This window comes from Bos taurus, chromosome 4 (assembly GCF_002263795.3).
Source record: "Bos taurus isolate L1 Dominette 01449 registration number 42190680 breed Hereford chromosome 4, ARS-UCD2.0, whole genome shotgun sequence".
In the NCBI taxonomy this organism is placed as follows: domain Eukaryota; kingdom Metazoa; phylum Chordata; class Mammalia; order Artiodactyla; family Bovidae; genus Bos; species Bos taurus.
The window spans coordinates 95,796,594-95,808,900 of record NC_037331.1 but is presented as its reverse complement, the minus strand read 5'-3'; the positions used below and the strand labels follow the sequence as shown (position 1 = coordinate 95,808,900).

At 51.8% G+C, this 12,307-nt stretch overlaps 1 protein-coding gene across 2 annotated transcripts in view; it reads left to right on the top strand.

The window, feature by feature from the left end:
• Window positions 1-12,307, top strand: part of PLXNA4 (plexin A4) — a 482,520-nt gene that overhangs the window by 461,880 nt on the left and 8,333 nt on the right. For both annotated transcript variants that reach the window (XM_005205749.3, NM_001191504.3), the window contains 2 exons: window positions 3,572-3,784; window positions 11,097-11,247. In XM_005205749.3, the coding sequence (XP_005205806.1) occupies window positions 3,572-3,784; window positions 11,097-11,247 (364 nt within the window). The remainder of the gene's footprint in view (window positions 1-3,571; window positions 3,785-11,096; window positions 11,248-12,307) is intronic.

Here is a 12,307-nt window from a genome sequence, read left to right as displayed (position 1 = left end):
GGCAGGAGCTCACAGAGACTCTTAAATGGAGTTTGGAGCACAGCTAGGAGTCACCTAGATGAACATGGGAGTCTTTCCAGTTCATTCAAGACATGGTTTTCCCTTTTCAGAATTCCCTTTGGGGAAGGGACTGTCCCATAACTAGGGTGTCTTTGAGACGAGGGGAGCCTCTAACTCTTAAATGACACTGTAGGTGTCTCATCACGGTCCCCTCTCTCCTTTAGCCTTTATCCGCCTTTCCCTTCGTTCATGTGTCGGTTGTTTCACTGAGACTGCAAGGTCAGACATCAGTATGCAGCTGTCGTGGCGGAATCTTGCACAGAGCTGGGACTCAATAAATATTGATGGAGATGCAGAGCCAAGATGGTCTCTACTTGAGAGTTCCACCTAGGGTAAAGCCGTCTTATATTTAGTCCCTTTAGTTCCAGAATCGCCTCCCAGTAGCTTTTACACAGTCCCTGTCCTGGGGTGTTCTTCCCCAGCCCATTCTTTCAGAGTAGCACCTGCCAACTGCCAGGATTGACATGGTACTAGGGCTCAGCCAGCCACCCTGACAGCCCAGGGTCCCAGCCTGGGGCATTGGAATGTTATTCAGGGTAGGATGCTCTGGCTTCCTCTCTCCCCTGAAGAATAGTGCATCTCCACTAAATTTGGAAAGTCAGGCAGGAACAGTTTTGGATGTAAAACGGAAGAGTAGGGTTGCTCCCACGGTAATTCGGGGTACATTGTGGAGTTCTTGTGACCTTTCGGAAATAAGACAGTTAGACTCTGGATCCCATCTAGTCCAGCACTAGGTGAAGGCTGCTCCCTCTTCTGAAAGGCTTGCAGGTCTGGCCTTTCCCGGTGACTGCCCGTAGGTAAGACTGCATTTGAGGGCTTCCCTGGTGGTCCAGTGGTTAAGACTCTGCACTCCCAATGCAGGGGGCATGGGTTTGATCCTCAGTCTGGGGACTAAGATCCTACATTCCACATGGCATGGCCAGAAAAAAAAAAAAAAAAAAGAAGGATTGCATTTGACTCTGCACACCTTTACAGAATGACTCTGCAGAGCTGTTCCAAGGGCATGTCCCTGACCCACCTAATCTGCTTCTCTCTGCCACTGAGTCTTCCTTCCTACCACCTGAGTTGAATGCCTGCAGCCTTCAGAATATAAGAAATGCCCTGTCCAGACCTTATCCTGGGAGAGCTGCTATTTCCAGACCATGCCCTTGTAACCTTTACAAGTGCATCCCCTGAAATGGTATCTAAATGAGCATACACCTCCCACTGGGCTAAATCCACCTCCAAGATCCAATAAAGTCCTTCGGGGGGAGGGCAGAGTCTTCCTTCCCTCCAGCTCTTCCAAGTGCCAGCTGTTCTCAGAAAGAGCTCCGGTCCCAGTGAAGGGCAGTCAGGCAGGAGTACCAACTCTCAGGTCCTCTCACCAGAGAACACACTTCCCCAACCCTGACCATGGCCACCTGCGCAAGACTCAGTCAGTCCAGGAATTATGAGGTCTACATACTGACTCAGGGTCCATTGTTCCTGATTGGAAAGAGATTGTTTCCTTATTCCTGGCCAAAGTTGTAGCTCACCCTCTCCCCTGCCCCCTTCCTCCTCATCCCCCTGCCTTTTCTCTTTTAAATAAACCTCCTGCTCATTTAGCCTGAGTGGCTGCAATCAACCAGAGATTAGTGCCACCACTAATGTTAATAATATGCTAATATTTCATTAGGCAGGAGCTGCTGTGGTTTCCCTGTTTGATTTGCCTGTCAGCACAACTGGCTGAAGGAAGGAGAGTGTTGGAAAGAAACATCCATGTGGCAAGTGTGGGCTCCAGGGTCCCTCTCCATGTTGAACTTCGGGAAGCAGGAAGATGTGACTGGAGGTTTCATCATTTGGGCAACCCTGCATCCAGGGCTCTAAGCCAAGCTCTCAGGGTCTCCCCTGGGCAGCTGCAGTGACCCTGACTTTCCCCCGAGTGTCAGAACTTTTACCATCCCTTTATTTGCTCTTTGGATTTCCCAGGATGAAATGAGGGCCACTTAACATTGTTAGACCTCAGTGCTGGCTCCAGAGCACACTTCGTAGGAACTTAATAAATACTTGTTGATTGATTGGCAGTCTTGAACATGAGGTCTTACTGTATTTTAGCATTTGTTTTATGTATATGCTGGCTGCTGGAAGATACAACGAATATAGACATCTTGTTCTTGCTGGGTTGAAATAATGTAATTCAAAAGACTTTTAGTTCTAAGAAGCAAGCCAAACACATAGGAACATTATGACTGTTACCAACTATTACCAACCGTGAGAACAGCAACCAAAACAACAATAAAACATCAGGGCACATGGCAGGAGGTGAGGAGGTGGGGGCAGAGGGAGGGAAATAAGTGATCCCTTGCTGGGTGCCATCCCACTTCCTCATCTACGTCTCCATAGGCTGGATGGCAGTTGCAGGATCAGAGAGGCAGCGGAATGTAGTCACAGAGGGGCACGTGGGCAGGCTTTACCCAATGCTCCAGGATCCTTTCTAGCATATAGCTAGAGGGTTTATGGTTCCCAGACCGCACTGCATGTTTCACGTCCTGTTTGTTGAACTGATTCCCCTTTGGAGGTTCCTTCCTCCTCCTTTTCCTCGCCCTCTTCCTCCAGGCTTCATTCAGCTAAAGAACACCTCTGTATCTTTAAAACAGAGACCATTTAGCGTGGTCCCCTCTGTGAAGACTTTCCGGACTTCCGGACACGTCCCTCTGGGTAGCTTTGATCACACCAACCTAGGTCTTAAACTGGACCCTCTCCATCCTCTGGGTCCAGCACCTAAAATTCTTGATTGCGTGCCTGACCTCCCCATGAGCCCACCAGAATGCAGGCTTCTCAAGGACCAGGGATAGGTCTTATTCACGCTGTACCCACAGCTGCTAGCATGGCTCTTGGTATAGAGTAGATGCTGACTATAAGAAAGGGAGAGGAAGGAGAGGACATAATGGGGCAGGTGAGAGCCAGAAGTGGGGTTTGTTCAGCTTGCCAGCTTGGAGATGAGAATCAGTAAGTTTTGCTTGAACTGTCTAGTGCCAGGGCCCTCACCATGTAAAAACAAATTGATTAGGCCAGGCGGAGAGGAAGAGTGTTCCTTCTTCAGGGAAGAAGAACATGTGCTTCTTCCACATGTTACTGTGAGGACAGAGAATAATAAATAGCCTAGGTTCCAGGCTAGTTAAGATTTGCCAACCAGATATGTTTTGTATCTAACGTGGGGGCAGACAGTGGGAGAGAGAGTTAGACATTCCACTTTCTAGCACCTGTCATGACTGCTTCGAACCCCAAAGCCTTGTGCTCTCAGGGCCACTGGGGAGTCCTACAGTCTGGGCTGGGCATCGAGACCTCCAGTGCCCATCAACACTGTATCTCTGAATGGACTGTTCAACACTGCTGATCTCCAGCTCCCCAGAAGGTGAACTGATGGCATGGAGAAAGGCCCATCAGAAGGCTTGCTTCCCAGCCTTTTCTCTGCCTCCAGGGACCTCTCTGGGTCAGTGTCCAGCTCTCCCACCCCATCTCCCTTGACCATCTGCCTCTTCCCTCTACACAGCCTGCCCCTGCGGTTTTGGGTCAACATGATCAAGAACCCCCAATTCGTGTTTGACATCCACAAGAACAGCATCACCGACGCCTGCCTCTCCGTGGTGGCCCAGACCTTCATGGACTCGTGCTCCACATCGGAGCACCGGCTGGGCAAGGACTCCCCCTCCAACAAGCTGCTCTATGCCAAGGACATCCCCAGCTACAAGAACTGGGTGGAGAGGTGAGTGCTGGCCCAGGGAGCTCAGGCAGGACCCTGGCTGCAGCAGGCAATTCTCTGGGGGTGTGTAGGGGGGCCCCCTTCCCCTCTGCAGTGGGTGGAGCTTGCAGGCTGGTCCTTGCACCAAGCCCCATCCTGCACTGGGACACCCACAGCCCGAGAACCCGGTGTTGTCAGTCAAAAAAAGAATGGGACATGGCTAGAAGTTGCCACGATGCTCTACTCCCCTGCGTGGAGGACCCAGATCTTCCTAGGCCCAAGGAAGAAGTACAGTCCACTGCTCTAACGCTCACCAAAAAAAGAAAAACAAAAAAGACTTCAAGGGACCGAATAACATCTTGCCACAGACAGACTGGAGCCCTGTCCATCTGGCAGTTCTTCCAGTGTCCTGTGGGGATGTCATGGTAACCCTGAAGAGCTTCTTGCTGTCCCTTGATGCTCAGGCAATGAGCTCTAGATGCTTCAGGCCCTGATCTAATCCAGCCTCAGCTGTGCACCTGTGTGTGTGGCGGGGAGGGCACCTGTATGCCATTAAGCTGGGTTTCTCTTGGCACAAAGCTAACTCACGATAAACAACATTCATGGTTTGTCTGGGTCGCATCAGCTCCGTATGCCAAGCACCTGAGCTAGACAACCAGCTGAAAGTCTATTTATTTATTCATCACAGCAGCACTGGAATATAAGAGGACAGGCTTTATAACCTCATTCTGTGCCCATGAAGGTGAAGTATACATATAGAATGGCTGAGTAATCAGTCCAAGATGACTTATGTGGCCAAGAGAAAAGTAGATCCCCAAATTCAACTGACTCCCAAATCTTTCTACCATTTACAATCCTTTTAGACAGGGCCTCTGCCAACCCATATGGTGTCCATGCGAATTAAGGAAGGTGTTCCTTCCTACCAGAGGATGTGGCCCCACGCCAGAATGTGTGGTTTGTTGAGTGACAGGCTGACTGTATGCCCTAGCTTACCCCCACCTTTGTGCAGTGAACAGCCTGCACAACTCTCCATGGCGATTCTGAGTTTAGAGTCCCTTTCTCTTTCTTCCAAGCTTAAAGACAGGAAACCTGGATGGAGGCTCAGATTTTGGATCTTTTTGAAGAGTCAAAGAAACCAGGAGTTGTTCTTAACTCGGCAACTGAGACAGAATGAACAATACCGTTTTGCTCATGGTAGAGACACAGTCCCCATCTTTATAAGTTGAAAACTGCCTTCCTTTATACAGGGAATAACCAAGAGGGGGTGAGATCCTGGCCATTCCCAGTCACAAAAACTGACCATCCCACCCTAGTTCTGCTGAAAGAGTTGCATTGTGTTTTCCCTCTCCCCCTGCCCCTTGATCTCTCCCCCACCCCTTCCTGCTGGTGCCTGTGGTGCGCATCCAGCCTTGGCTGTCAGAGAGAGCGCTCACTCTTTTGTCCTTGTATCTGATTATGTCTGAGTCACCAAAGAGGCTTTTGCCTCCCCCTGCATCGCCAGTGGCTCACTCTTCTGACTACAGAGCTGCCAGAAGCGAGCTCTCCCGTGTGGTCAGCTGGCTCTTCAGTGAAGAGAAAAAAGAAAGAGGCAGCAGCTGGGCTCTTGGGCATCCCTGCCCTGGTGTAGTGTCAATGCGACAGGACCTCGGGCAGGGAGGGAGAAGGCCAGGATGAGATGGGCTGGGGAGCATTGACGAAACATCTGCTTAGAGGACACTGTGGTGAGAATAATGCAAGTTCTGGGCGAACGGTCTCCCTCTTGCTTGGTGCTAAATGAGAGGTGGGCCATGTAGCTGCTACAGGTCACGAGTCACCCCAGTCCATCTGGTTATTTTTAGGAGTGCCTTGATGGTTTCCATTTCTTATCTCACTAGTTTCTTAGCAACCAATGGCACTCTCAGGAAAGTCATCTTTCACTTGTTTGGGGTCCCAAATTCTTCCTCCTCTCCTTATGGGATGAGGGTGCAAAAAGAAGGGGATGAGAAATAGCACGCCCTGGTCTGGAGATCATGTATAGAGACCTTCTTCCTTTGGTGATCAGTTCCACCCTCCCTTCACCAGGAGGCTGGCCTGCTGAGGGCCCCGGCAGCCTCAAGGTCAGAAAAGTGAAGGTAGAACCCCCTTTTCTCATGGCCAGGGCTTTCCTACCCCCTGATTTTGAGGTCTGGCTGCTGTGCACACACAGGAAGTCCATACGTAGGGCCTTGCTGACGTAGAGTGTGCTCTACATGCATTTGGGGAGGGCCTTCTGTCTGTGCCACTGAGAAATGGGGTTTACTCTGACTGGCCCTCTTTCTAGGGACTTGGAACATATATGGATTCCAGAGGCCTTACTAACTGCTGGTTGGGTAGCCTGAGTCATCCTGTCCCACCTAAGCTGTCACACCTCCTAGAAGTTCTTCATCTACCTATCCCTGCACCAACCCCCTCCCAACCTCCCACCTGTCCTCCCATCCCATCTCCCTCCCATCCTTCCTTCCACTTGTCCTCCCATGCATCCCTCATCCCATTCCTGCCTCCTTGCAGCACTGGTGGTTGGCAGCCCCGCTGCAGACTCCCAGTCTTTGCCACCTTCATCCAAGCATGAGGGGTTTTGCTTATGGTCACATCTAGAGTAAGGGAGAAGAATCTCTTGGTTCCCCAGTAGCAACCACCCACTCCACTCATCTTAAGGAACAGAAGTCAACAGTGTTGTCACCAAACTGGTGTGTTACAGTTAGTAGTCATTCCTATCTCATTGCCAATAGCAGTAACATTTTCATGCTAGAGGGATTGCCTCTCATATTAAATAGAAATTAACCCCAATAAGAGGAGAGTGAAAAGTTGGTTTAAAGCTCAACATTCAGAAAACTAAAATCATGGCATCTGGTCCCATCACGTCATGGGAAATAGATGGGGAAACAGTGGAAACAGTGTCAGACTTTATTTTTGGGGGCTCCAAAATCACTGCAGATGGTGATTGCAGCCATGAAATTAAAAGATGCTTACTCCTTGGAAGGAAATTTATGACCAACCTAGACAGCATATTGAAAAGCAGAGACATTACTTTGCCAACAAAGGTCCATCTAGTCAAGGCTATGGTTTTTCCAGTGGTCATGTATGGATGTGAGAGTTGGACTGTGAAGAAAGCTGAGCGCGAAAGAATTGATGCTTTTGAACTGTGGTGTTGGAGAAGACTCTTGAGAGTCCCTTGGACTGCAAGGAGATCCAACCAGTCCATCCTAAAGGAGATCAGTCCTGGGTGTTCTTTGGAAGGAATGATGCTAAAGCTGAAACTCCAATACTTTGGCCACCTGATGTGAAGAGTTGACTCATTTGAAAAGACTCTGATGCTGGGAGGGACTGGGGGCAGGAGGAGAAGGGTACGACAGAGGATGAGATGGCTGGATGGCATCACTGACTCAATGGACCTGAGTTTGAGTGAACTCTGGGAGTTGGTGATGGACAGGGAGGCCTGGTGTGCTGCAATTCATGGGGTCACAAAGAGTCAGACATGACTGAGGGACTGAACTGAACTGAGTAAACCCCAGCCTCCCTTGCATGCAGGCGCAGGTTTTGTACATAGGAATGAGTGAGATGAAACCACAGTTGACCCCTTGGAACTGGACTAAAGGGTGCCACATGTTGGGATGCCGTCTGTCACCTGTGTCACTTGTGAAAAAGGCTAAGAATTTTAACTATTTAAAAATGCCACCTAAAGAAGCCATCACTCAAAATATAAAACTGTGACAGTTCACCCTGGGAGCCATACTGGAGGTGAAGTATGGACATTTCATTAACATATTCATTCATCCATGAGTCAAACATTTTATGGTGTCCATCATGGATGCACTGAACACTCAGGATGGATTAGTCTTGATCCTTCCCTTATGGCCTTCATGGTCGAGGAAGATACAGATAGGCAGGCACCATGAACTGTACTCGTGGGGACTCAGGAAGCAAGGAGCAGAGGGAGGCCAGTGAATGAACACAGAGGAAAAGACTTTTGTGCAGGACCCTAAACGGCAAGCGTCTCTACATTAGAGCCTCAGATGTGTCTTCTGTGTCTACATCTTCATCCTTGAGGTGTTGAAAGGGTGAGGATACATTGGGCTCTGCAAAAACTTCAGGGCATTGGAGACCCTCTTCTCAATCACTGGGGCCATCCTAGAGACAGAGATAGGTGCCACCATCACATTGGGCACATCTCATAGAAGCCTGTGAATGTGAAACACTGCAGACTAGTCCACAGCAGTGAATCCAGCTGTTGGTGATTGGCAGCTGGATTTGTAGCAGCTCCTGAGGGCCAGTGTCAGAACCATGTCAGAACCACGATGGTGCTGGCATCCCACCTAGTATGACCAAGCACAACAAAGAAAGCTGGGTAAGGCCAGTGGTGGGCTCCACCCCTCCTCAGCGGGCCAGTCCTTGGCCAGCTCGAGAGTGGGTCCCAGGAGACTTTCAGAGCACCATTCCCTTCTAGAGAAAGACTCACCTGCAGGAGGACATCCCATGGAGCAAGTTCAAGAAGAGGAGTCCAGATTGACCTTTCCTTTCCTCACTGCGCAGCCAGCAGATAAGAACACTTGTGTGAAGTTCATTAATGGGGCATAATTGCATTCTTCACAATCAATAAGGCTGCTCAGTGGCAGAGCCCAGCATAAAGCCCCTGCATAGCAGGTGCTCAGGAGACAGCAGTTTTGCCCACAGCACAGAGATGCCAGAGCTGGGCCATGAGGCTCAAGGGGTGCAGTTAGGTAAAGCCCTGGAGAGAAGCGGGGAGAGGTCAAAGCAAGGGCAGCAGAGACCTGCAGCTGGGTACAGGCCCACTTAGCTCCAGGCTGAATGTCAGCCAGACCCGACGCCCCACACTCCTCTAGGACATCGAGCATTCCAAAGCCACTCAGCTCAGCCATGTAGAACTTGCTGAAGATGAGAACATGTGGCCCATCCCCAGGTGGGCTTGCGTGTGGCACAGACAGGTGGGGCCCTCTGCACATGGGCAGCAGAGGAGGGGCCGGTTGCCCCCCCCCCAACTTCGGTGAGGAATCAGAGGCCTCCCTCCGCCACTTTACTCTCAACTCCATCCCACACTCTCTCCCTCTTTTTCTCTCACACAAACACATTTTCTAAATATTGTCTTCGGAGAAACCGACCGGGCTTTTAGTGCACTACAAGGCAGGCCGTTCAGAAAGGACAAGGTGCTGGGTGTCTGCTGTTTCTGCGGGAGACGATGTGGTCCCTGACCTGGGCTCTCAGGCTGCCCAGGAACCACACAGGTCGCAGTAGGAGCCCCGATGCTCTCTGCAGAAAGCCTGATAGAGCCATCCTCCTACCTGTAAGGTTTCACAAGCAGGTAACAGAAATGGCAGGAGCCTTTGCTTCTGATGACAGTGCCGTCCCACCAGGGGGACGCTGGGGTTTTCCTTACAGTCAGTAGCTCTGACTGTCCGTGGTGACAGAGTGGGACTGCCTAGAGGACACTCTGGACCCAGCTGTGTTGTCAGAGCCACGTCTGGCTGCTGGCCGGGACACAGAAATGAGGGAGTCGTCCGTTCCTGTTCCCCCCATGCGAGCTTTGGGCATGACCTCTTACAGGACAAATGTATTTTGCTCAGTTGGCATACAATTGCGAGGGGGCGATGGCACAAATATCATTGAGCGTGACGGGGCTGGAGCCACCGCTGATGCTCCAGGTCTCCTCTATAAAACAGAACATTGCATTTACTGTCTTCCACAATAGTGGCAATGAATCCAGTCTCTCACTGGAGTACATGTACCTGGGGTGTCATTCCCCAGAACTCCGAGGAACGTGAAGATGTTTTGGGGTGGGTTGCAGGCCTGGCAGAGAGTGGGCTCTTCTGGAATGGAGCAGAGGACCTAGAGTGAAACAGGACCAGGAGCTGAGTAAGGGGCCCAATGGCTCTGGAGATGAGGGGTGGTGGGCAGGGGAAGAGAGGACCCCACACCGAAAGTTTGTGAAGGAAGGAAGTCCACATGACCCAGGCGTGTGACAGCCTTCACACAGGGCTGTGGCTCAAGCAGGGCAGCCAGCCCAGCTCTGGCCTACTCTTGCTGGCCTGGGGATGCTCTGCGCAGATGAACTGGAACTGTCATTCAGGCAGGGTGTTGAACATGATGCTGGAGTGGCACATAGGTGCCACCTCTGCCAGCCTATCACCCAGCTCCAGTGGGCCCCAGTGGGCAGAGGTGGAGGCGGGGAACAGAGCGCAGGACAGATGGATTCACAGTCAACGCAGTGAGGGATGCGGAGGGAGGGACACAGGACTGGGGTCCAGGGTGAGGCTGATCCAGCGCCTCCAGGAATGTGCCCTCCGCTCCCCTGATCAAGCCTTGAGTTCTGGGAACCCAGGGCCCCTCACGGTCACCTGTGCTCGCCCAGGTGAGAGTGAGTGACTTGACTAAAATGTTGTGCCCCAGTTGCCTCACTTGCCTCACCCTGGTCCCCACCCTGGAGACTGTCCCCCGCCACCCTCCTCTGTTCTAAGCTCTCAGGCTTGCTGTTCCCAGCATTGAAGCCATGGGCATTCAGTGCGGGCCAAGCAGACACCGTGAGGACTCCTGGGAGCGCTGCCCCGAGGTCCTGACCCTACTCCACCCCTGCAGGTGCCTCTCTGCCATGTGGCCCACGGCCGGAAGCACCCAGGAGAGGTGGCTGTCTTTGGGACACCGGGGGGCCTTTGGTTCCTCATTAGGACGCGACACAGCTCCCCTCTGGTGGGAGATTTGGGGGTTGCTGCATAAAATGTCAAACTGCAGAAATTAAAAATGTAAATGTTGGCATCTAATTAACCAGTTGACAGGAGAGCACAGCTGCAAGTGACAGTAACTGATTGCCTTCTCCCAGCCTCTCCCCACCAAGCACCCCCAGCCCCACCCTTCTCCCCGCTAGTACTCACAGATGGGGACGACGTCAGGGCAGAGCAACTGCTTAGAAGAGCCTTCAGGCCCCTGGAGGGGACTTCCTGCATCTGCGGAAGGGGGTGTTAGAAGGACCTGAGAGGCAGACTGGATCACTCCTGTGGGAGCTGGGAGCAAAGCCAGTGCAGGAGACAGCCCGTCCTTCCTCCTGCCCCACTGTGTCCACTCTCTGACCTTGTCTGGGTCACTCTTGAATCCCTTCTCCCTGCCTCCTGCATCCAGAGCTGCAGAGGGCACTCTGAAGCCCAGTTGGAAGAGAGCCTGCCGTGGTCCCTAAGAGGTCACACACAGGCATCCGCTGGACCCAGACCCAGGGCTGGGAGCACCCGTCTCTCCCCTGGGCCCCCCACTACACACACACATGCACACACACACACACACGCACGCAGAGTTCCTCACTCCCATGCCGCCACAGGTATTACTCAGACATCGGGAAGATGCCCGCCATCAGCGACCAGGACATGAACGCGTACCTAGCTGAGCAGTCCCGGATGCATATGAATGAGTTCAACACCATGAGCGCCCTCTCCGAGATCTTCTCCTACGTGGGCAAGTACAGTGAGGAGGTGAGCCCTGCCCTGCCCTGCCCTGCCCTGCCCTGCTCGGGGGCCCCTGGGGAAGGACTGGGGAGAGACCCAGATATTCCTGCCTGGAGTAGCTTCAGTGCCCAAGAGCACCACCCCAGGCACCTCCACCACCCACTTCTGCCAGGGGAAACTCTATCACCCAGGACTGGGGGGCTGTGCTCCAAAGACTGGGATGCTAGAAATGTTCCATTCTGTAAATTCTACATAATCCCTCTTCTTTTCAGATATATACAGCAAGTCTCTGTTTCTTTCATCATTTTTCTCTTTATTTTTTTCTTCCTTCTCCTTTATTTCTTCTATATCGCTCTCTGACTTCATTCTCTTTAATCAAGCAGTTCCTCACATTCATGGGCAGGTCATAAGGAATAGAATAGAAACAAGATGATAGGGTAGAATCAGAACAGGATAGATACAGAGTAGACTGGAATCTGTCTTTAGTTGCTGTGTTCCCTAGTTAAGAAACCTCACCTGGGGTCATTGCCCCTTCAGACATGGCCATCTTTTGGCCGGCACAAAGGTGCCTACAGGAGTTTTCTTGGCCATACCAGTGCAGACCAAGTGGGTTCAGAGTCAGGCTCCCCATGTCCGAGCAGCAGCACAGCCACCTTCTCTGACTGGAAGGTAGTAATAGGAGCTGAAGCCAGTACTCTGGGTTCTCTACGTCCTCCCAGCCTTGTCCCCAAGAGAGGATCTAGGAGCCCCAGCAGGGCCCAGTCCTGGTGCCCACAGGCCATGAGCTGTGAACAAGTGTGGAGAAAGTCGGCAGCGGGTCCATTAAGAGAGGGACCCCGCAGCCAGCCTGTGGGCCCTGCTGGTCCAGGACAGTTTCCACCTGTCTGGGGCCACTTGTGAAGTAAGGATGACACAGAGTAGGCCAGTGTATGAGTGCCACTGTCTCGTCTTGGAAAGGACATCAGTCTGCAGGTTCGGTCCTCTTTTATCTTTTTATGCATGTTCAGTCATACCCAACCCTTTGAACCCCACAGATTCTAGCCCGCCAGGCTCCTTTGTCCATGGGATTCTCCAGGCAAGAATACCG